Here is a 21756-nt window from a genome sequence, read left to right on the forward strand (position 1 = left end):
GGAACACCTTAGACTTCTGTCAAGCAAAGGACCAGGCAGGATTCCGTAAAGGCTACTCAACAATACACCATATCCACACTATCAATCAGGCGATAGAGAAATGTGCGGAATATAACCAACCCTTATATATAGCTCTCATTGATTACGAGAAAGGGTTTCATTCTGTCGAAACCTCGGCAGTCATGGAGGCATTACGGAATCAGGGTGTAGACGAGCCGTATGTAAAAACACTGTAAGATATCTATAGCGGCTCCACAGCCATCGTAGTCCTCCATAAAGAAAGCAACAAAATCCCAATAAAGAAAGGCGTCAGGCAGGGAGATACGATCACTCCAATGCTATTCACAGGGTGTCTACAGGATGTATTCAGAGACAAGGATTGGGAAGAATTGGGGATAAAAGTTAACAGAGAATACCTTAGTAACTTGCGATTCGCTGATGATATTGCCTTGCTTAGTAACTCAGAGGAACAATTGCAATACATGCTCACTGACCTGGAGAGGCAAAGCAGAATTGTGGGTCTAAAAATTAATCTGCAGAAAACTAAAGTAATGTTTAACAGTCTCGGAAGAGAACAGTAATTTACAATAGGTAGCGAAGCACTGGAAGTGGTAAGGGAATACATCTACTCAGGGCAGGTAGTGACGGCAGATCCAGATCATGAGACGGAAATAACCAGAAGAATAAGAATGGGCTGGGGTGTGTTCGGCAGGCATTCTCAGATCATGAACAGCAGGTTGCCATTATCCCTCAAGAGAAAAGTGTATAGCAGCTGTGTCTTACCAGTACTCACGTACGGGGCAGAAACCTCTAGGCTTATGAAACGGGCTCTACTTAAATTGAGGATGACGCAACGAGCTATGGAAAGAAGAATGATGGGTGTAACGTTAAGGGATAAGAAAAGAGCAGATTGGGTGAGGGAACAAACGTGAGTTAATGACATCTTAGTTGAAATCAAGAAAAAGAAATGGGCATGGGCAGGACATGTAATGAGGAGGGAAGATAACCGATGGTCATTAAGGGTTACGGACTGGATTCCAAGCAAAGGGAAGCGGAGCAGGGGGCGGCAGAAAGTTAGGTGGGCAGATGAGATTAAGAAGTTTGCAGGGACGACATGGCCACAATTAGTACATGACCGGGGTTGTTGGAGAAGTATGGGAGAGGCCTTTGCCCTGCAGTGGGCGTAACCAGGCTGATGATTGTCAAATACTTGTTTCCCAATTTCCCGTTAAGCCCCCCCTCCCCCCACACACCTACACGTTCTTTTGTTTTATGCCATCAGTGTAAAATTAGATGCGATTTTGATATTTATCTTGAAGAACACGGAACTCTTGTATATGTTCATGCACGGTGTCTCTTTAGATGTGTTATGTTCAGTCACATAACTGTGTGAAATCGCACCCCGGGGGCAATTGTTGTAGCTTTTTGGCAACCTGGAGGACTTCATGAGGAGTGTCATAATCTCGACAATATTCCTCATATTGCAGGACAAGCAGCCTAATTATGTTATGTTCGTTTGTATAGTGCAAGCGCAAGTTGCATTGTGTGATGATGTTGTGTGATGATGCTTTAAACTACACTTTTTTTACAGAATGTTTGATTACGTGTGTAAGCAATGTGTGGGATAAAATTTATGCGATGTTCGTTTACTACCACAGCTCTGCATTTGTAACCCTGTTTTGCAGAGATTATTTCCACTCATCTTGACGGTATCCTCATGTACAACTTTCTTGCAGTGATGCCCCCCTTACTCAAAGCTCCTCGTGGGGCCTGTAAAGTAAAGTGAAATAAAATAACAAAATATGTGCTGCGATGAGGACTGAATTTTGAGTGTGTAGGAAAAAGTGAGTAATGCTCTGCGCTGCTATAAGAAGACTCATCACACTCAACGTATAAACTTGGGACATGTGATGTTCTGTAGGCACCACTTACCAGTTGCAGTCCAAGGTTATGCACTGGATGCACTTAGCGAATGTGAGACTGTCTGGCTGAGCTATAAACCATGCAGGCGTAGTCTAGAACGCTACACACAAGAGACTGGTAAATACATAAAAGACAGGTTTGGTCAGAAGCCCAGGGCTTATAAGATGAAACTTCTGAGGATATTCAATGCTTTATTTGCTTTAATCTTGCGTCTTCTTATATAGGCTAGGAAGTTTAGTTAGGTGTCAAAGATTACTCTTAAAAACTTATAATTTAGTTTGACCAGCTGTATGGCATCATTCAATTTCAGGACTGCATTATAGCAGATTCCCAGATTATGCTGAAAAATTCAATGAGAGCATCTACAGATGCAGTGGGCATGGGAACAACGTTACAATGTGGCTGACAAATATCTTCCGCTTCTGCATGTTTTAGCTCGTGATAGTATCCAGCCCAAGCACCGCTGCAGCGCCTTATCGGTGCTGCAATGGCGCTTTGCCACACGTGTCGCAGATTGAAAATCTAGCGCCATGAGACACATCCTCCGTTGACCCACGAGTTGCCACACCAGCGCCAGTTCCTGTGACTCTCCCTGGATGGTTTACTCTATCATCATCGACATCAACGCACCCGCTCTACTTAAACGACTGGCACCGTCCGCAGCAGTTCAGTGGGCATGGGAACAATGCTACAATGCGGCTGACAAATATCTTCCGCTTCTGCCTGTTTAAGGTTTGTTACACATGTTCTAAACGCTCAGATAACGCGTTCCTTGTCGTGTTCCCATGCCCACAGCTGTTCTTGAACCACGTGCATGAGTGTTTCTGCGTGATGAAAATGTTGCTGTGCGGGGATGTCGAGCTGAATCCCGGACCGAATTCTAATACTAAATCCGCGAAAGCTTAAGGTGATGATAGTCAAGTTTTGACATTGCTTCATGATCTTCGGGACCATGCCGCCAACACTGAACAAGGACAGGTGCGCATATTTGATTCCCTGTAAAGCCTTACAGCAAATCAGAAGGAACTGAGTAAAAATATTACATACATCTCAGCCCGCCTTAACGCTGTTGAAAATAAACTGCAGTTGCTCGACGCAGTTCGGGATGACATGACCACAGTGAGGGAAAACGCTGAAAGAGCACTACCTCAAAATGAGATACTCAAAATCCGTTTAAATGACCTTGAGGATAGGTCTCGTACAAACAATATTGTGTTTTATAATGTTCCAGAGGGACCCAATGAAACATGGGCAGAATCCATGGGGAAAATAAGAGGTATTATTCAAAAGAACATGTCCTTAACCTTAGCCGAACTCGACATTGAACACGCGCACAGGATCGTCGTCATCATCACCATCAGCCTGGTTATGGCCACACAGGGCAAAGGCCTCTCCCATACTTCTCCAACTACCCCGGTCATGTGCTAATTGAGGTCATGTTGTCCCTGCAAACTTCTTAATCTCATCCGTCCACCTAACTTACTGCCGCCCCCTGCTACGCTTCCCTTCCCTTGGAATCCAGTCCATAACCCTTAATGACCATTGGTTATCTCTCCTCCTCATTACATGTCCTGCCCATGCCCATTTCTTCTTCCTAATTTCAACTAAGATGTCATTAACTCGCGTTTGTTCCCTCACCCAATCTGCTCTTTTTTTATCCCTTAACGTTACACCCATCATTCTTCTTTCCATAGCTCGTTGCGTCATCCTCAATTTAAGTAGAGCCCTTTTCATAAGCCTCCAGGTTTCTGCCCCGTACGTGAGTACTGGTAAGACACAGCTGTTATACACTTTTCTCTTGAGGGATAATGGCAACCTGCTGTTCATTATCTAAGAATGCCTGCCAAGCGCACCCCAGCCCATTCTTATTCTTCTGATTATTTCAGTTTCATGATCTGGATCCGCAGTCACTACCTGTCCTAAATAGATGTATTCCCTTACCACTTCCAGTGCCTCGCTACCTATCGTAAACTGCTGTTCTCTTCCGAGACTGTTAAAACATTACTTGCTTAGTAACTCAGGGAACCAATTGCAGTAATGCAATTGGTCCCCTGATATGCTGTTTTCCCGCATAGCTCCTGTCTCCTGCAATTCGGCTTCGCCGCGTGGCCTGCGTGATGCCCGCGGCAGTTGGTTTGGTTGAGGCGCAGCACGAGAGATGGCGCGAGTGTTGCGCTGTTAACGCCGCCTACTTGGGCGCGGAAAGGACAAGGTGCTTCCGCTTTGGCTGCGGGTCGGCGAGCGCCGCAGACGTTCCGCGCATGCACCGATCCATGCTTCTGCGAGACCCTCTCGCGTGGCCTCCTTTGAATGCACCACCGTTCGCGTGACCGTGCGAGCGAACGACCAGGCATTTGGATCCAGCATGGGGCGAACATATTCACTCGTTATCCGGTCGCGGTGAGTTGGACTTCTAGATTTGTCGCGCGCCTATTGGCATGTTTTGTGGATAGCAACTCGGCTAGCAGACACTGATCTATGAAAGGTGCAATAAATGCCCTTGTGATTGTTTGCACTACTGTGTTATCGTTCCTTTGTCCCAAGAGCCCGGGATGAGAGCTCCACAATGCTCACTGACCTGGAGAGGCAAAGCAGAAGGGTGGGTCTAAAAATTAATCTGCAGAAAACTAAAGCACAGGATCGGTAAGGCTGTAACTGGGAAAATGCAACCAATAATTGTGAAGTTCACACACTAGAAAATTAAAGAACGGGTCATGGGCGCAAAAAACAAGCTGAAAGAGTCCGATTTCTCGATTAGTGAAGATTTGCCCCGGACACGAGGCATGCACGGAAAAAAGCTTGCTGAATTCGCAAAGGAAACTGAGCCTGGTAAATCGTTTAGTCTTTATTTTAACAAGCTTATTCTGAAGAAAAAATGCTATGCCTACTGCCCCATAACTGATAGCGTTCAAGAAAAAGATGAAAAATGTGCTGTAACTAACTCTGATCCTTGGTCTCCGAGATAGCTCAATGAACATGAGCACCAACCTGCACAGGCACCTCGTAACGTCTCAGTTCTTTTTACTTATATACGCAGTGTCATTGGCAATCGTGATAGCTTATCTTGCACGGCCGATACTACAGCAGCTGACATTGTACGAACAGAAACTTGGCTCAAAGAAACTGTGCATAACAATGAAATATTTTCAACAGAAAAGTGTTACCGTGTATTTGACTGTGACCGTTCTTTTGATCGCGGCGGTGGTGTATTAATTGCTGTGTCCGCCAATCTAGAATGCTTTGAGGTTAGTGTTGATACTGCACTGGAGTTCAAATGTGTACAGGTTACAATTAACAATAAAGCTCTTTTATTTTGTGCATGCTACCACACACCATCTACGCCCGTCAGCTTTTCTAACCACCTTCATGATACTCTGAACATAATTGAAACAAAGTTTCCTGATCGTCCTATTTTTATTTTTGGTGACTTCAATTTCCCGAACATTAACTGGTCTAGCCCTGCAGTAGATGGCAACGGATCTTCTGAGTCGGCAAGTGATACCTTATCTGACCAGCCCCAGTGACAAACAAGAAATTCCGTGCCTGCTTCATTCAAAAACCGGCCTGATTCATTTTTTAACATTAGCGTGGCTTTCATTAACATCCGCAGTCTAATTCCAAAACGTGACGAACTCGAAAGCTTCATAGACAACACCACAGACGATATGATTTTACTAACGGAAACGTGGTTAAATAAGGACGTCGGTGACCAGGAAGTTTTTCTATTCTACCCTAACTTTACAGTTTACAGACGCGATCGGCTTGATAGGCGAGGGGGAGGTGTACTAATCGCCGTTAAAGACAGCTTGCCATCATCCCTGATAAATCATGACGACAACATCGAACTAACATGGGTAAGCCTGCACAGTACAATTGGCAAAATAGTGTTTGGAATCTTTACCGTCCACCAGATAATAATCCCTCATTTTGTAATTTCTTACGCCTCTCTTTAGAACAAATAAAAAAAGATATGCCCGCTGCACCTATCTTCCTTTTTGGAGACTTTAATCATCCCAGCATCAATTGGCCACTACTTTCAGTACCCAACAGAACACCCTATAGTGAACCTAAACAGTTTCTACACTAGACTTTAACCTCCACCAAGCAATAATATGCCCAACTAGGGGCGAGAACACCCTGGATCTCTTTATTAACATCTAGCCTGGAAAACAAAAAATGTGACTTCACTCCCTGGCTTTAGCGACCACAACGTACTTCATATCGGCATTTCATTGCCATTAAAAAAGAAAGCCCCCATGCAAAAATTAATCACTGATTACAAGAAAGCTAACTTCGACACATTTAACTGTGAACTTGCACTCTTCTACGAAGATTTTCGACAGTCATACTATGCTCACTCGGTCAACGCAAATTGGGAATTATATAAAAACACTACGCTAAACTTAAAAGACATATATATCCCTACTATCCTTATAAATATCAACAAAAATAACCAGTGATTTTTGCAATGACTAAAACGTCTACTTAATAAGAAAGAACTCCATTATCGGAAAGGAAAGTTAACTAATAACCACAGAGCTTGGGATAGGTATGAACTAAGTGTCAAAAAATACATGAAGGAATTGAAAGCTTCCAAAAACACATTTTTTTCATCTGACCTCTTGTCAATCCTTCAGTCTAACCCTCATAAATTCTTTCAGATTATCTCCCTGCCTAAGCGCCAAACTCGGCTCCAGCTATCAAACGACGACAACATACTAACTGAAACTGAAAAATGTGCTACAGCCCTTAACAACTTCACATCAGTATTTAGTTCCGACGAATTACCATACCACTCGCTGACCACAATGCCCGATATCCAGATTAACGCTGATGGAGTAGCTGGGCTAATACAGACTCTAACATTATCCTCCTCGGCTGGTTGCGATCAAATCAGCAGCAAATTACTTAAAAACACCAGTTCCCTGTCAAGTGCAGTCCTTTGCTTACTTTTCCAGCAATCAATCAGTACTGGTGATGTTATCCACGAGAAAAAGGGTCAAGTCATTCCCATCCATAAATCTGGTGATCTAACAAAAGCATGTAACTATCGTCCAATTTCTCTAACCAGTATCCCCTCTAAACTGCTGGAACATATCACAGCAACCAATCTAATGCACTACCTTGAATCAATTAACTTCTTGTATTCATACCAGCATGGTTTTAGAAAACTATTATCGTGTGAAACTCTGCTCTCTAAATTCACCGATGAAATCTTGCAACACATGGACGATCACCTACAAATTGACGCCATCTTCTTAGACTTTTCGAAGGCCTTCAACCGCGTCCCCCACAATCACCTACTTGCTAAATTATCTACTGTTGGAATCCCCCCATCACTGATTACTTGGATCGAACATTTCTTAAAAGGATGCGTACAATACACATCCGCTAACTCTCACGATTCGCACCTTTCTGATGTTACATCCAGTGTCCCCCAGGGAGCAGGCTTATCCCCCCTGTTATTTTTAATCTATATCAATGACCTGCCATGTAACCAGAGTTCGACTTTTTGCTGACTGTGTCATGTACAACGCCATCCATAACTCTGGTGATTCCATTGACCTACAAAAAGACAGACACTATTGTTTCATGGTGTGAAAAGTGGTTCATACCTCTTAACCTTAATAAGTGCCAATGTATGTCCTTTTCATGTAAGCGCAGCATTAGAAATTACGCGTACCACATAAGCTCAACTACAATACCACGAACAGACTGGTATAAGTATCTAGGTGTTCACTTAACATCGTCATTATCATGGGTTACTCACATTGAAACAATATGCGCAAACGCCTTGCGCACACTTGGTTTTTTAAGTTGCAACCTGAAATCTGCATCGCCTGCTATTAAAAAACTTGCATATCAGACATAGGTTCGGCCGAAACTGGAGTATGCATCATCTATCTGGCACCCCTCGCAAGCATCTCACCTACGAATTAGAACAAGCAGAAAGGGGGTTAACCGAGGGGCCCGATTTTCATTAGACAAGACGCCAGCAAACACTGACACTGGTGTCAGTGTTTGCTGGCTTCTTATGCTACGAATTAGAAGCCATTCAGAATCGTGCTGCACGCTTCATCATGTCAAACTACTCAAGTAAAACCAGCATAACTGAACTAAAACGCACACTCGATCTTCCCTGTCTCCAATCAAGTCGTATCATCTCGCGTCTCCGCATGCTTCACTCTTTCTACTATCACCCAATAGCCAGACACCCTCGACAACAACCCCCGCCTAGAATCTCTCCCCACCTCAACCACAGCTGTCCAATCGCGCACATTCAGTGCCGTACGTCTTCGATGAAGGATTCTTTTTTTCCAAACGCAATAGCGCTGCGGAACACTCTGCCCGACTGTAGTGTCTCTTCCGCCGACCACACGACTTTCCGTGAGAAACTAACAATCCACTGCACCTAGAAATGTTTGTTAAAAATGCTTTTGCTACTTGACCCCTTTTAAGTAATTAAATGATAGTGATTCGTTCTCATGCATAGTATGTATTTAGTAGTATTTATGTGGTATGTATTTTGTTGTATTATATAGTTTTTTAGAGTGATCTTGATGATAGTACCGCTTGCTCGGTTCCCTCCTCAGCGCTGTTTCCTTTTCTATTCTTCATCTATCTTTTCTTCCTCTTTTCCCTCCTTTGCGTGATGAACAGTTCCTCACACTTTGTTTGCCCCCGCCTTATGTAATGCCTCCGGGCCTTTAAGGCTTCAATAAATGAAATGAGAAACCTCATTTCTTCCCTGCATTTGAGAAGCCACAATATCAAGTCCCAGCCACCCCAACCTTGAAGGGGCTTCTTGGCAATGACATGGAAGATTGGCTGGACAACTACAACCAATGGGATGATGCTACAAAATTACTTAACGCTGCCTTCTTCCTCACAGACAACCTGGTTTCTCAACCACGAGTGGGACTTTGTAATATGCCTTCTATCGAGGAGAATCTCCACATAATCTTTGGAGTGCCCATTGTCCGTTCAGAGATCCCAAAAAGGAAGCTGTCCGAGTACACCAAGTATTACAGTGAATCATACACATTGTGCAAGATGTTCTCGCACTTTGCCACTGTGTTGACAGTACTACCTTGAAAACTCATCTAGTGCAGCATCTTTCTCATAGGCATTGGGTCTATTGCTTTCAATGCCCTTGCAGCGCAAAATCTAACTATTGTCACCAACATCGCTTTTATGTGCCAGTACCCCAATACGCTATAGTTCTCTGTTTACAATACGAAATGGCTGGTGCCCACTTCGTCAGTAGTTCAAAGCTCTCAACTTTGATTCAAGCTCAAATTCATAAAAAATTGTGAGCACTCGACGTGACCATTCTCGTCGGCGCTCCTTTTGAATTTGCTGCTGCAGGTGTACGTGGCGTAACTACAGAGGAATCGGCTTCTGTGACCAGCACCAATAAGTCGGACACTTCCCCTTGCCTTGTACAAGCTTTGTACACCCAGACAACTTCAATGCCATCTGCCTGCCTTCCAGTCACGTCACCTGTGCCTGTTCACCACTAGCAATTGACAGAGGTTGCTCGGCCGACCACAACTGGTAACCAAGGAGTGACTGTTGGGTGACCAGTATGCACACCAGCTAGTACAACCTGCTCATTGTCATAACGAAATGTCTCGCAACTGATGCTGAAATGTCTTCAGATTGATGCTGCACTGCCATTGCCACATAAAAGTAACATCAGCGTACACAAACACCCTGTTCCTGTGCTGCTAATTTGTTCATAAGGGTTTGCAACAACTGCACCACTGAAAACTGCACAGTGCGCAACTCATTCAAAATAGTTGCTTTCCTACCTAAGCGGCCATTTGCAAAGCACTTAATCGCGAACCTCCAGTGTGAATGAGCCCTTGAGGGTCCAAGCGTCTGGACCACCTTACTCATCTGCTTGGTGACTGCGATGCCCAATGTGCTACTATGTGGGATCAGAGACCATGCTTACCATTTTTTTGTTCTATGCAAATAAGACTAACACCATGGCTATGCAACCTTTGAATGCAATCAGCCTGAACCTCAAGTATTCCACCACCGTACTGACACGCCTCCTCTGCGCCAGTCTCCATCCTGACCTCTCTAACACGACCCAGAGTCGATGTGCCACGAGGCACGGCTCCCCATTACCATTCCAATGCTCAGTTTGACCCCACTGGATCTAACAAGAACTGTCTGTAATAACAGTGCATATTATTGGCTACGATGTAGCTGCTATACGGCCCCAACTCCCCAAAAAATAGGGAAACCGCTTCTAAAGAAACTAAAACCTTCAGTTCATCCTGGGAACCCAAATGGCACGTTCACCCCTGCCACTCTCAATATGGTTCACCACGACATACAATATACTTTACGTACAGCAAGCTCTGCACACAAGCAACTTTACTGCGGTAGAAGGTCGTGCAGTCTTGCAGGCGCATGCAGAGGCTAAGTGAGCACTTGTGTTAAGATGGAAGCCAGTGCTGCACCTATAATTTGCTAATCAATGCCTTTATTACGAAGACTGAAAACAAAATTCTTGTGCTGCAAGGAACCTAAAAGATTTGTGAGGTAACCAACCCACATGAATTTGTAAGCATGTGGGCATTAATCGATCCTTTTCCCTGGCAACTCTTCGACTCTACTAGGTGCACACAGGCCACTACTGGAGTCCTGCTTGCCACATGCATCTTCAATGCAATGTGAAGATCGGCACTACACACACCTGATAGGGCAGGCCAAAGCAGTTGTGGTGTGAAGTGCGGCTTTTGGCAGCAGGTGGAGGGGGCGAGGCCACTGGTTCCACTGACGAGGCCTCCTCCTCTGCACCCATGGCCGCTGGAACACCGTCCACCACGCTGAAACAAAACACATAAACAGATGTTGACATGTTTCATGACATTGATGCAAGAGCTCACCTCGCCACCGTGTCGAGCAGGAAGTCGGGCCCCCCCAGGCACCGGAGCTGCTGCGTCAGGGCCAGGCTCATGCTGCCCAGCTCCTCGGCCGCCGCCACCGCAGCCAGCAGCCCGCTGCTGCTGCCGCCACGCTCCAGCGGGCCTGCCCAGGCCTCAAGGGTGGTCGCACCACCATGGTGGTCTGCAAGGAAAAACACAGCTGTTTTAGCAAAGCCTAAGCAAAGGCATTACATTATTCATACCAGGGTGGAGTAGACATTCTGTTGGCACTGAACCACCACGCCAGACCCGCTCGCCAGAAAACACACGGACTGCCACTGTCGGTCATGTGGCACTGTGAACCCACCCAGACCTGACTGGTGCAAATGTACACGGCTGTGCAGCTTTAGACATGGTCAAAGCATTAAGCTACTGGTAATAAAATTAAACACATATGACCACAAGGCAAAGAAAAATAATTATTAGCAGCAAAACAAGGGCACAGGCATAGGTGTTTAAGGGCAGAAATGTGCCTACAAATGTTCACAGAAAAGACCATGGTTGGTATTGAAACAATGTTATCTGGAAGATCATTCCAAAGTGTAATTGTTGATGGCTACGCTAAACAAGTGAAAACATTTGCCAGATATAAGTCTGATGCAAAGCTGATTATTAAGATGCCTGCCTGTGCCTAAAATGTTTTTTCATGTGGCAATGGGAACAGCATTATGCTACGAATGTATTTCTGTATTAGGCATAAATGAGTAACAGACCTATGAGTACTTAACAATTGAAGCGCCATACCTAGCTTAATTCTCTTCATACTGGAATGGCCACCATAACTGCACAACATGAAAAGTGGCTGCACACATTTTCACGATAGCATTGCTGGCCTTGACAGCGACTACTCATTTCTTCCATTAAAAAAAAAAAGTCCAGAAAGCTTTAATGGTTTATGCGGCAGCGCTTTCTTAATTTTTGCCACAAGGGCCACCGAAGAGTTTTAAGAGGAAGCTTTAGCTTGGAGGCACCTATCTAAATACATGGGAACAGAGAAATTGCTTTTCTCAGCAGCCACTGTGCCAATATTTATGAGGCTTGTTATATTTAAAAGAAAAAGTTACATCTAGTGACAGTAGGAAGCAAATTTTTTTAAGGCGAAAGCCTCAAGTGGCTCATACCCCAATGGCCTTGAGAAAAATGCATTGTCTGGTCCAATGGTACAAAAACTGCTATCAGCAATGGCTCATACCCAACAGGCAAACAAAAAATGCAATGGCTCATCCCTCTAGTAATGCAAAGGCTACAAGCGCTCAACAAAGTGAAGCGAACAGTGCAAGTGCATTCATTGAAATCACCTATATAACACACAGAACAGCATACGTTTCAATACCCTGCTGAGAGGATGCAACATAAGGTCGAAGAGAAACATCGTTGGTGCAAGTCTGACCCCGCTACACGGGCGCCCGAAGGCGCAGCTAAGCGTAGAAAATGAGCCGAAGATGCCGAACTGCAAAAGCAGCAACACAACGATGCGAGACTGCGCATTACCAAGTGTACAGCAGGCTTCCGCCTTCATGCGTTACAGGAGCGTGGCATGCTGCTGAACTTTGCATTTAAACTACCGATTAATTTATTAAAACTGTTAAAAAATTGCTAAATTTAAAAAATGGAGCTATCAAATTACAAATGTAACTCATAAATGGGAAAGACATCACAATTCTGTACAGTGCACCTAATTTACATTTAAGGCGACAAAACTGATGTGGTATGCATCTATAATTTTAGAATAGCAAGGAACTCTCGTAAACAACTTCACATGAGCTATCAATTCATATGCACACACACTTGTCCACTGCAGAAGCTCGAACAGATGATAGCAACTGCTTTTGGTGCAATATTATGAATGTTTAAACTCTGTGCCATTGGCTTTCTTTTATATAGGCTTTCAGACTTTCAGTCTTTCAGTTTGAACACCCATATATATAGGAAAATTCACACATGCATACACCCGTGCATCAACATTCCCCAAACCAAAAGCGAAGCAACAAAGGCAGCACTAAAGCAAGAAGTCCGATAATTTTAATGATTAGATGCTTCTAAACAACATTTGTCATTGTTCTGTGGTGTGAGTGACGCCTGACTTACGCACCCGTCACCACATTTATTGATTATGTAGGCCTCTGAAATGAGGCGGCCCTTTTCATTTTTGTTCTTCCAGATTACGTGTGTGCATTCAAAAATGGGCTTGCAACTGCAACCTGCACAATGAGTGGCCAAATGTGATGCATGAACGTTCCTCCAGATTAAAGAATGCTGGTCTATCAAATTTGGCCACCCATTGCGCAGCTTGCAGTTGCAAGCCCATTTTTGAATGCACACACGTAGTCTCGACAAACAAAAATGAAAAGGGCCACCTCATTTCAGAGGCCTACCCAATCAATAAATGTGGCAACACGTGTGTAAGCAGGGCGTCATTCACACTACACAACAAAGAAAAATGTTTTTTAGGAGCATATAATCGTTAAAATTATCGGACTTCTTGCTTTGCTTTTGGTTTGGGGAATGTTGGTGTGCGGGTGTACGCGTGTTGAGTTTTCCTATATATATGGGTGTTTAAATGCCATAAACTTTTAGTCGTGAGTCAGCGCTCGTGTTTATTCTTCGTCCGCGTTTTTTAGTGCTGACTGTGTGTAATAATTATGTATAATAACATGTAAGACAACATTGTTTAAGAAACCTAGGCATTTGGCCTGCTCTGGTGTCAAAAAAAAGTTCTCGACCAAAAAGCACTCAGCAGAACATTTTGGGCTTGTTGGTGCATGATTTGAATGGCAACAAGTAGTGCGCAGAGGACGAGACAGTAAAAACCTGACACACAAGAACAATACAAGCGCTCATACTGTTCGTGTGTGTCTGATTTTCGCTGTCGCGTCCTCTACGTGCTATTGGTTGCTATTCAAGAAACATTAATAGATGAAAAGGGATGTGCTGCCGGTATGCTACAGGAAAGTCTTTCACTCAGCTTCTGCTTCCTGACACTCCAGGATGACGTGGAGGACGATCAGCCTCTCAGCACATCTACCGCAAGTTGGAGGTTCATTACCAAACAGCCAAAAACTGTGGATGCCATATGTGTCTCCTATTCTGAGACGACAGAATAGGACATCAGTTTGTCATGTTTTCATTGTGGAGAGCTAGGAACCTAACTGCGGCTTAATCCCGTGAAGCTTATTGTTCATTTCAACGTCCCACAAGCGTTGTTAGTGGCTTTGCAGTTTTGTTTGTAGAAAAGGCTTTATATCTGCAACGAGAGTAGCAGTGGGAAGATTAATACCATGCAATGCTACTGCTGTGGCGATTTCATCGGCAAGCACACTAGTACCTCAATTCCTCTGTGCCCAGGAACCCAACATCCTATTACATACTACGAGATGAATAAATGTTGCACAAGGGTAAGAATCTCATGTACGTACAATGCAGACAAGAGTGAACAAAGCTCAATAAAAACTGTATTTTTATGTTTTTGTAAAGTTATTACCGCTTTTACAACGTTTAACCAGTCTGTGAATATTATTGCCTTCTCTAGTTTTATTTGTGCATTTCACCACAGACAGGACTGCATAGGCTTCTGCAGTACAGATACTTGTTTGGGGGTTCAATATGCCAGATATAGAGAAAGAGGGACCAACAGCCACGTAAGCTACGCTGCCATGCGACTCTGATGTGTTGGTGTAGAATTCAAAGCAAGAATACTTCAACTCCAGCTCAAAGAAATGCATCCGAATTTCTAGCTCTAGAGCATGCTTTACAACTTTGAGACGGACCACATTCTATCACCTGCCACTCCCCAGGCAGTAACAGCTTAGGTGGAGGCATTAAGAAATCTTTGAGGAGTGGAACATCCATTTCTTCGCGAAGCTCCCCCTCACGCAGTGAGAAAGGCTGTCTCACAGAATGTTGATTATGAAAAGTGTAGCGTATGTCGAAAAATTGGAGGACCCTTAAGCTTCACCTTCAAGAGTGGAACGCGATAGCGTTATCGCACCCCGTTCGCACCGCCTACTCAAAACGACCTACGCGAGCCAAACGTCATGATCGTCACGGACAGCAGGGCCGCAACGCGTCATGAAGGCGGACGCGGTCATGGGGCGAGTGGCACACAACGTGTCAGGGCAGCGCCGTACATTGCGAGGAGGGGGTCTTCTGTGTTTGCCGCAAGATGGCTCTGCATGTGCGCAGAGCGCAGAAGAAATATAGTGGAAACTTACTTCGCTACTCGTGTAACTGCGACTTCTGTAATTTACATTCTCATAATTACCGATATACACCGCAGTATAACTTTCTACAGCACGTTTCTAAGGCAACACCGCATTCACTAGAGGCGCTTTTGTCTTGCTTTGAACTATCAAACTCGTGGCTGAGTGGTAGCGTTTCCGTCTCGCACTCCGGAGACCCTGGTTGGATTCTCACCCAGCCCATCTTGCAAGTTGTTTTTCATTTATGAATTGCCTTCCGGGATTTTTCGCTCACGGCCAACGCCGCCAACACCAACACCGGCTTTTCTGCGACACGAGCGCCTTAACGCTGTCGCGTTAATAATTAATGGTTGTAGAACATGAATGTTCATTATTAGAGTGCACTTTGAGAAAATATATGAAGCTGATGTATATACTCTGCAGATGGAGTGACCACTCATTTGATTCAACGTACAAACTTTCAATGGGGCCTCTTTTGTCAAGCATATTTAGCATACTCGGGGCGGCAGAGTGATATACCACGGCACCATAATCCAATCGTGACTGAATGAGGCTCTCGTAAAGGTTCATGAAACACTTCCTGTCACTGCCCCATGTTGTGCAACATAACATTTACAGTAAGTTCATAGGTTTCAAGCATTTCACCTTGAGATATTTTATGTGTGGAATGAAAGTAAGTTTAGTGCCAATTATTTTGCCAAATGGTTTGCACTTTTTGTTCACAGGTATTTGTTGTCCATACAGTTGTACACTAGGATCTGGAACTAGGGCTCTCTTTTTTGTAAAAAGAATACAATAGCTTTTGTGGGGGTAGCTTTAAACCCATTTTTGTCTGCCCATTTAACACCTTGTTCAAGCCCTGCTGTACTTGCCTCTCAAACACTCCAAGGTTATAGGCATTGAAAACTATTTGTATGTCTACGTAGATGGAACAAAAAATAACTGGTGGTAATGAAGAATGGAGCATGTTCATCTTAAAGAAAAACAGTGTGCAGCTGAGCATGCCCCCCCCCCCCCTGGGTTACACCAATTTCCTGTATAAATAGACACCGGCTATACATTACCAATTTCGACATGGAAGGTACTATTAACAAATAGTTCTCTATTACATTTAGCATATTTCCATGGATGCCCATTCCCACAAGTCTCTCAAGATTCTGTAACACCACGTTGCGTCATACACCTTCTCCAAATCGAGCAATACCGATAAAAAAACTATTCATCAACAAATGTGTCACAGATACTGTTATGTTGCTACGTGGGTCATATCGCAAGGCCCCATCGCTACAAGGCCTATTGGCAATAACCTTTTATTGCCATCACGAAACAAATACAGAACAGAGGAACTTGATAACAACTGGAATATATACACTCTTGGGGTCAGAAGAGGGCGCTCTTCAACACCAGGATTGACTGACAAAGATACGTCATCCGCTGAACTCCGGCCATCGGGCCGGAGACACACACAGCCATCCAGAAGAGCAACCACATAAGAGATCGAGCCAGTTGCTCTGGAAATCACAGCAGATACCCATGGTGGGCCCTGGCTGTAGTTACGTACAAATACAGGGTCGTCGGGCTGGAATGTGTGTGGTGTGTGGTGTGTAGGCAGAGCTTCTGCCAACTGAGAGGACTTGTGAGGGGCCCAGGGTGCAGCCGGTCCAGCATGGTAGACAGTCGGCGGCCCATCGACAACTCGCACAGGGAGCATCCCGTGACTGTGTGTGAAGTTACATGCTGTTTTAGAGTGAAGTCTGCCAGGCGCTGTGCCCAGCTTCCTTGGATTATCCAAGATAATGCCTCTTTGGTGGTCCGCACCATCCTCTCAGCCTGCCCGTTCGTGGATGGATGGAACGGTGCAGATGTCACTTGGGGGATGAGGTTGGCATCCAGGAACCCTTGAAATTCTGTGGATGTGAATAGCAGGCCATTGTCTGAGACGAGGGTATCTGGCAGGCCATGAGTTGCGAACAATCTTCACAAGGTAGTGATTACAGCACTCGATGTCATCGACGACATTGGTACGACGTCCAGCCATTTGGAATAAGAATCCACTACAATCAAGAAGGTCTGTCCTTGGAATGGACCAGCGAAATCAAAGTGCAGGCGTGACCATGGAGTCTGGGTCGTCTCCCATGGGTGCACAGGTGCCCGAGGCATCTCGGGCAGTGTTTCCTGGCAAGGAAAGCACCGCCGCACCCATTCCTCAATGGCTGTGTCTATGCCAGGCCACCATACATAACTGCGGACAAGTGCTTTCATTCTGACGATGTCGGGGTGTCCGACATGTAGAGCTTCGAGGACCCGGAAACGGAACTTCTGTGGAATCACCACACGGTCACCCCACAGTAAGCATCCCTTGTGGGCGGACAGCTCATGTTGCCTGGACACGAATGGTGTGAATTCGAAACTCAGAGCACACCTTGGCCACCCCTTCCACACCCAGTTGAGGACATGGGAGGATAGCTTCCTTGGTGGAGTACTTAGCCACATCGTCTGCATGGACAGGAAATTCTGGAAGTACGTACAGAAGCATGACGACCTCTGCTGGCAAAGGGTCATTCATCCTGGCACTGGTCCATTTGAGGCAGTCTGCCGAGACCATCTGCGTGGCCTGTTTTCCTGGTCGGTGGTGGAGAGTAAGCTGCTATCCATTCAGAAAAATGGACCAACGCAACATTTGCAGTGAAAGCATCTGTGGCGTTTGCCGGTCTGATGTGAAGAGCCCCAGGAGCGGCTTGTGGTCTGTATGGATCTGTAATGGGCGGCCAAATACGTAGTTGTGGAACTTCTTTACTCTGGCAATCACAGCGACTGCCTCCTTGTCAATCTGGGCATAATTCCGCTCCGTAGAGGACAAGGTTCTTGAATAAAAAGCGATTGGTGCTTCTATGTCATCCGGCATTCTGTGACTCAACAGCGCTCCTATTCCGTACGGGAACGCATCGCAGGCAAGGATTACCAGCTTCTTCTCGTCAGCAACTGGTTGGATGCCAGTAGCTTCTTCACATTGTCGAACGCAGTTTGTTGTTGGTTCCCCCACAGCCAGGGGACCTTCTTGTCCAACAAACGGTGAAGGGGTTCAGCGACAGTGGCCTTGTGTGGAAGGAATGCATGACAGAAATTGAGAAGACCCAGGAAGGCTTTTAGCTCGGCTTCAACGGCCGCGGTGCATTAAGGATGGCTTGCGTCTTGGCTAGTGTGGGGTGCATTCCCTTAGCATCGACTCGGAAACCCAAAAATTCCACTTGAGTCACTCCTAGCTGGCATCTCTCCTTCTTGACCTTAAGCCCTGCATCTTGGAACCGCTGAAGGACCTCTTGAAGGCAATAAGCAATTCATGGTGCGATGCACCTTAAATGAGGACATCATCAAAATATGGAATGACGCCTGGTAGTTTGCGCAGTAGGCTCTCCATTAAGCTCTGCAAATGCCAGGTGCGATGCTGACACCGAATTGTAATCGTCGAATGCAGAAAGCACCCCGATGCGTCACAATGGTCTGCGCCTCTGCAGATTCATCAGTCACTGGGAGCTGTTGGTAGGTCTGTGCTAAGTCTAGCTTCGCAAGGACAGTTCCACTAGAGAGGGTGTGATGTGTGGTGCGCGACATGGTGTGGTGATCGGGACGGTCAAGAGCAGATGACAATGAGTGCACGCGCGCCGAGGCGGATTCCATGCTGGAAGAAGGAAAACAACGACGCCGAAGAGCGTACGGCACGAGAACGTGCGGCGCATGAAAAACAACAAAAATAAGAAAAGCAACCAATTAGGAAAGACCACGGGGAGTTAGGCAGCCAATCGGAAAATGCCAAATCAGCCAGATCAGAAGAAAAAGCACGGTGCGCTGGCAGAACGGGAGGACACGCAAGGGAGACGCCAGGAGAGTCCCAGGAAGCGACGGCAGGAGGAGGTCAACCACCGGAGTGGGCGTGGCAAGCCCGGACTCGCGCACTAGGTAGCTCCATACTAGCCAAGTGTGTTTCTTTCTGCGATTATGTCTATTTGAGTGTTTCTTTTATGTTTTCTATTTTCTTCTATTTATTTTAAGCTTTTTGTTTGTTCCATTAAAAGTTTGTGTGTGTGTTCAAACCAACGGCTTTTTCCTCAATTGGGTTCTCGGAGGCTCCGCCTAAGAGAACCGTTAAAACATTTGAGTGCACGAACCTTTGCTCCCATATTAGGGTCATCACAGAGGGATGTCAGCAGGTGGTTGACAGCTGGTACTGGATACGAGTGCTGCTGCAAGGCTTTGTTGATGGTGCACTTGTAGTCTGCACAGATGCAGACGTCCCCATTTGCCTTCAATGGCGTAACAATAGGATTTCCCAACGAAGTAGTCAACCAGCTCAAGGATTCCTTGTTGTATCAGTTTGTCCAGTTCGGCGCCGATTTTTGGATGCAGTGCGAAAGGAACCCTTCTTGCTTTCAGGTGGATAGGCACAAACTCAGGGTTAAGTGCAAACTGCCCGGGCGAACCCTTGTAGCAGCCCAGCTTCCCGTCGAACACAGAGGCAAAGTCCCGGAATATGTTATCAAGTGAGGATGGTTGCTGATCGATGCGTTGCACTCGCGTGATATTGATACCAAATGCCGGAAACCAATCCAGCCCAAGAAGACTTGGGCGCTCGCCCTTAACAATGACCAGGCACAATGGGCCTGGTCATCTTTGAACTGCACTCAGACGGAACCAACTCCACGTACAGCGATACGGTTGGCTTGATAGTCCCTCATGATAACGTCAAGTGGCTGTAGGTTTTGGGCACGCCCCTTTGGAAAAATGCGTCTGGCTGTGGCACCGGAGATAATGGAAAAGATTTATTCCGAATCCACTGCCATCTGACATTGTGTGCCTTCGATTTTTACACTTACATGTATCTTCCTCTTGGCGGGTTTAGACACTTCGTTGATAGCAGTAACTGTCAAGTCGTCACAGTATGAAATGTTTGTGCGAGGAGTGGTCTTGAATTGTTGAGTCCGGGCTTGGTATTTGGAATTTCGACGTGGGCTAAGCTACCTCCAGGAGTGGCAGACCTTAGCAATGTGCCCGGTTTTTCCACATACCCTGCACTGGGCACCATGGAACCGACACAGGTGCCGTTCGTGCGGGCCTCCACAGCTGGCGCAGGGGCCGCCCACCAATCTCTCGGTGTCCCGTCGCTGAGTGGGGCTTGCACGTAACCGAAGAACATCTTCGGCAGTGTCTTGCTCACCATCATCGCCAGTCGTCGTCCCTTGATGCACGGGCTCGAAAGGCGGCATATTTGTGGTTTGAAACGAGGGTAAGCTGGCTTCCTAGGCAATGGCCTCAGTGGCGACTGCTTCCTCGACAGCACTGGTAAAAGACAGCTCTTTTTTCGCCAGTAGTCACCGCTTCACCGTGTCGTTCTGCAGTCCGAACATGAATCGATCCTGTCGAGGTCGTTGAAGTTGCAGTGTTGTGACGTCGTTCAAAGAGCAGCGAGGTAGGCGGCAGCAGACTCACTTGGTGCCTGGCTGCGGCGATGGAATTCATATCGTGTGGCAAGCTCCAGTGGTTTCGGCGCTAGGTGGTAGCACAGAATGGCGAGGATTGTTTTGAACGGTGTATCCTTCAGCTGGGCCTGTGCCACGAGCACCCAGGCTAATTGAAAAGTGGCGGGACCACAGCAGCTGAGGAATGTCGATCTCTTCTTACTGGCATCCGTAACATCCTGTGCCTCGAGGAAGAACTGGAAACGTTCTGCATAGTCCTCCCACTCTTCAAGGTGAGTGATGTCGAAAGGCTGGAGCCCCTCCATTGTGGTGGCCGTCATTGTGAACGAGTACGTACTGGATGGAGCTAGCTTCCCATTGCGGCGGTCTCATTTAATCCTACCCTCGCCGCCAGTGTTATGTTGCTATGTGAGTCATATCGCGAGGCACCATCACTACAAGGCATATCGGCAATAACCTTTTATTGCCGTCACGAAACAAAACACGGAACAGGGGAACTTGATAACAACTGGAATATATACACTCTTGGGGCCGGAAAAGGGCGCTCTTCAACACCAGGGCTGACTGATGAAGATACGTCATCCGCTGAACTCAGCAACCAGCATCTGTACACAACACATACTTCCTCCGATGTGCACACAATCAGTTGTGAGCCACCCTTCTCTGAAGCCACAATGATACAGATCAAGCATTTTGTTCAGTTTAAGGAAATGTATAAGGGGACGATTATTCATTTTTCAAAGAGCTTACAACTTGTGAGAGTTTATCGGGTGGTAACTTGCTGCCAAGGAAGAGTCATTACCCTGCTTTAAAACTGGAATAACAATAGGTTTCTTCTACGAGTATGGAAGATACTCAGCAGCACAGATAGTATTGAAAAATGCAAGCTGTGTGATTTGCGTGTCAGAGTGGGGATGCTTTATCATATTGTACACGACCCTGTCAAGGGACCCGGTGCAGAGCTACAACATGCGGCCAGGGAAGCTTTAAGTTCGGCAATGCTAAAACGATGCTCATAAGGATTATCTGGGCTACATTTCTGCTTCAGCGGCTCACTTCTTTGTTTCATGAAGTTCTCCGAATAGTGGGTGGAGCTAGACAGATGCTCGAAGTGTTCACCAAGAGCGTCGGCCTGGTCCTCCACCTTGTTTTCTTCTTCATCCACCAGGGGCAATGGATGTATTTTTGCCTCTTATGGCTCCTTAGCCTGTTCCA

The 21756-nt window shown here is 45.9% G+C and overlaps 1 protein-coding gene across 5 annotated transcripts in view; it reads right to left on the reverse strand.

The window, feature by feature from the left end:
* LOC126529757 (inactive histone-lysine N-methyltransferase 2E-like) overlaps nt 1-21756 on the reverse strand; it is a 392924-nt gene that overhangs the window by 320612 nt on the left and 50556 nt on the right. For all 5 annotated transcript variants that reach the window (XR_008612213.2, XM_055070020.2, XM_055070021.1 and 2 more), the window contains exons 2-3: nt 10830-11010; nt 10637-10769 (exon numbers count right to left, since the gene is read on the reverse strand). Coding sequence is in view for 4 of the 5 variants with exons in the window: in XM_055070020.2 (XP_054925995.1) it covers nt 10637-10769; nt 10830-10900 (204 nt within the window). In the remaining variant the exon portion in view is untranslated. The remainder of the gene's footprint in view (nt 1-10636; nt 10770-10829; nt 11011-21756) is intronic.

Source organism: Dermacentor andersoni, chromosome 9 (assembly GCF_023375885.2).
Source record: "Dermacentor andersoni chromosome 9, qqDerAnde1_hic_scaffold, whole genome shotgun sequence".
Lineage (NCBI taxonomy): Eukaryota > Metazoa > Arthropoda > Arachnida > Ixodida > Ixodidae > Dermacentor > Dermacentor andersoni.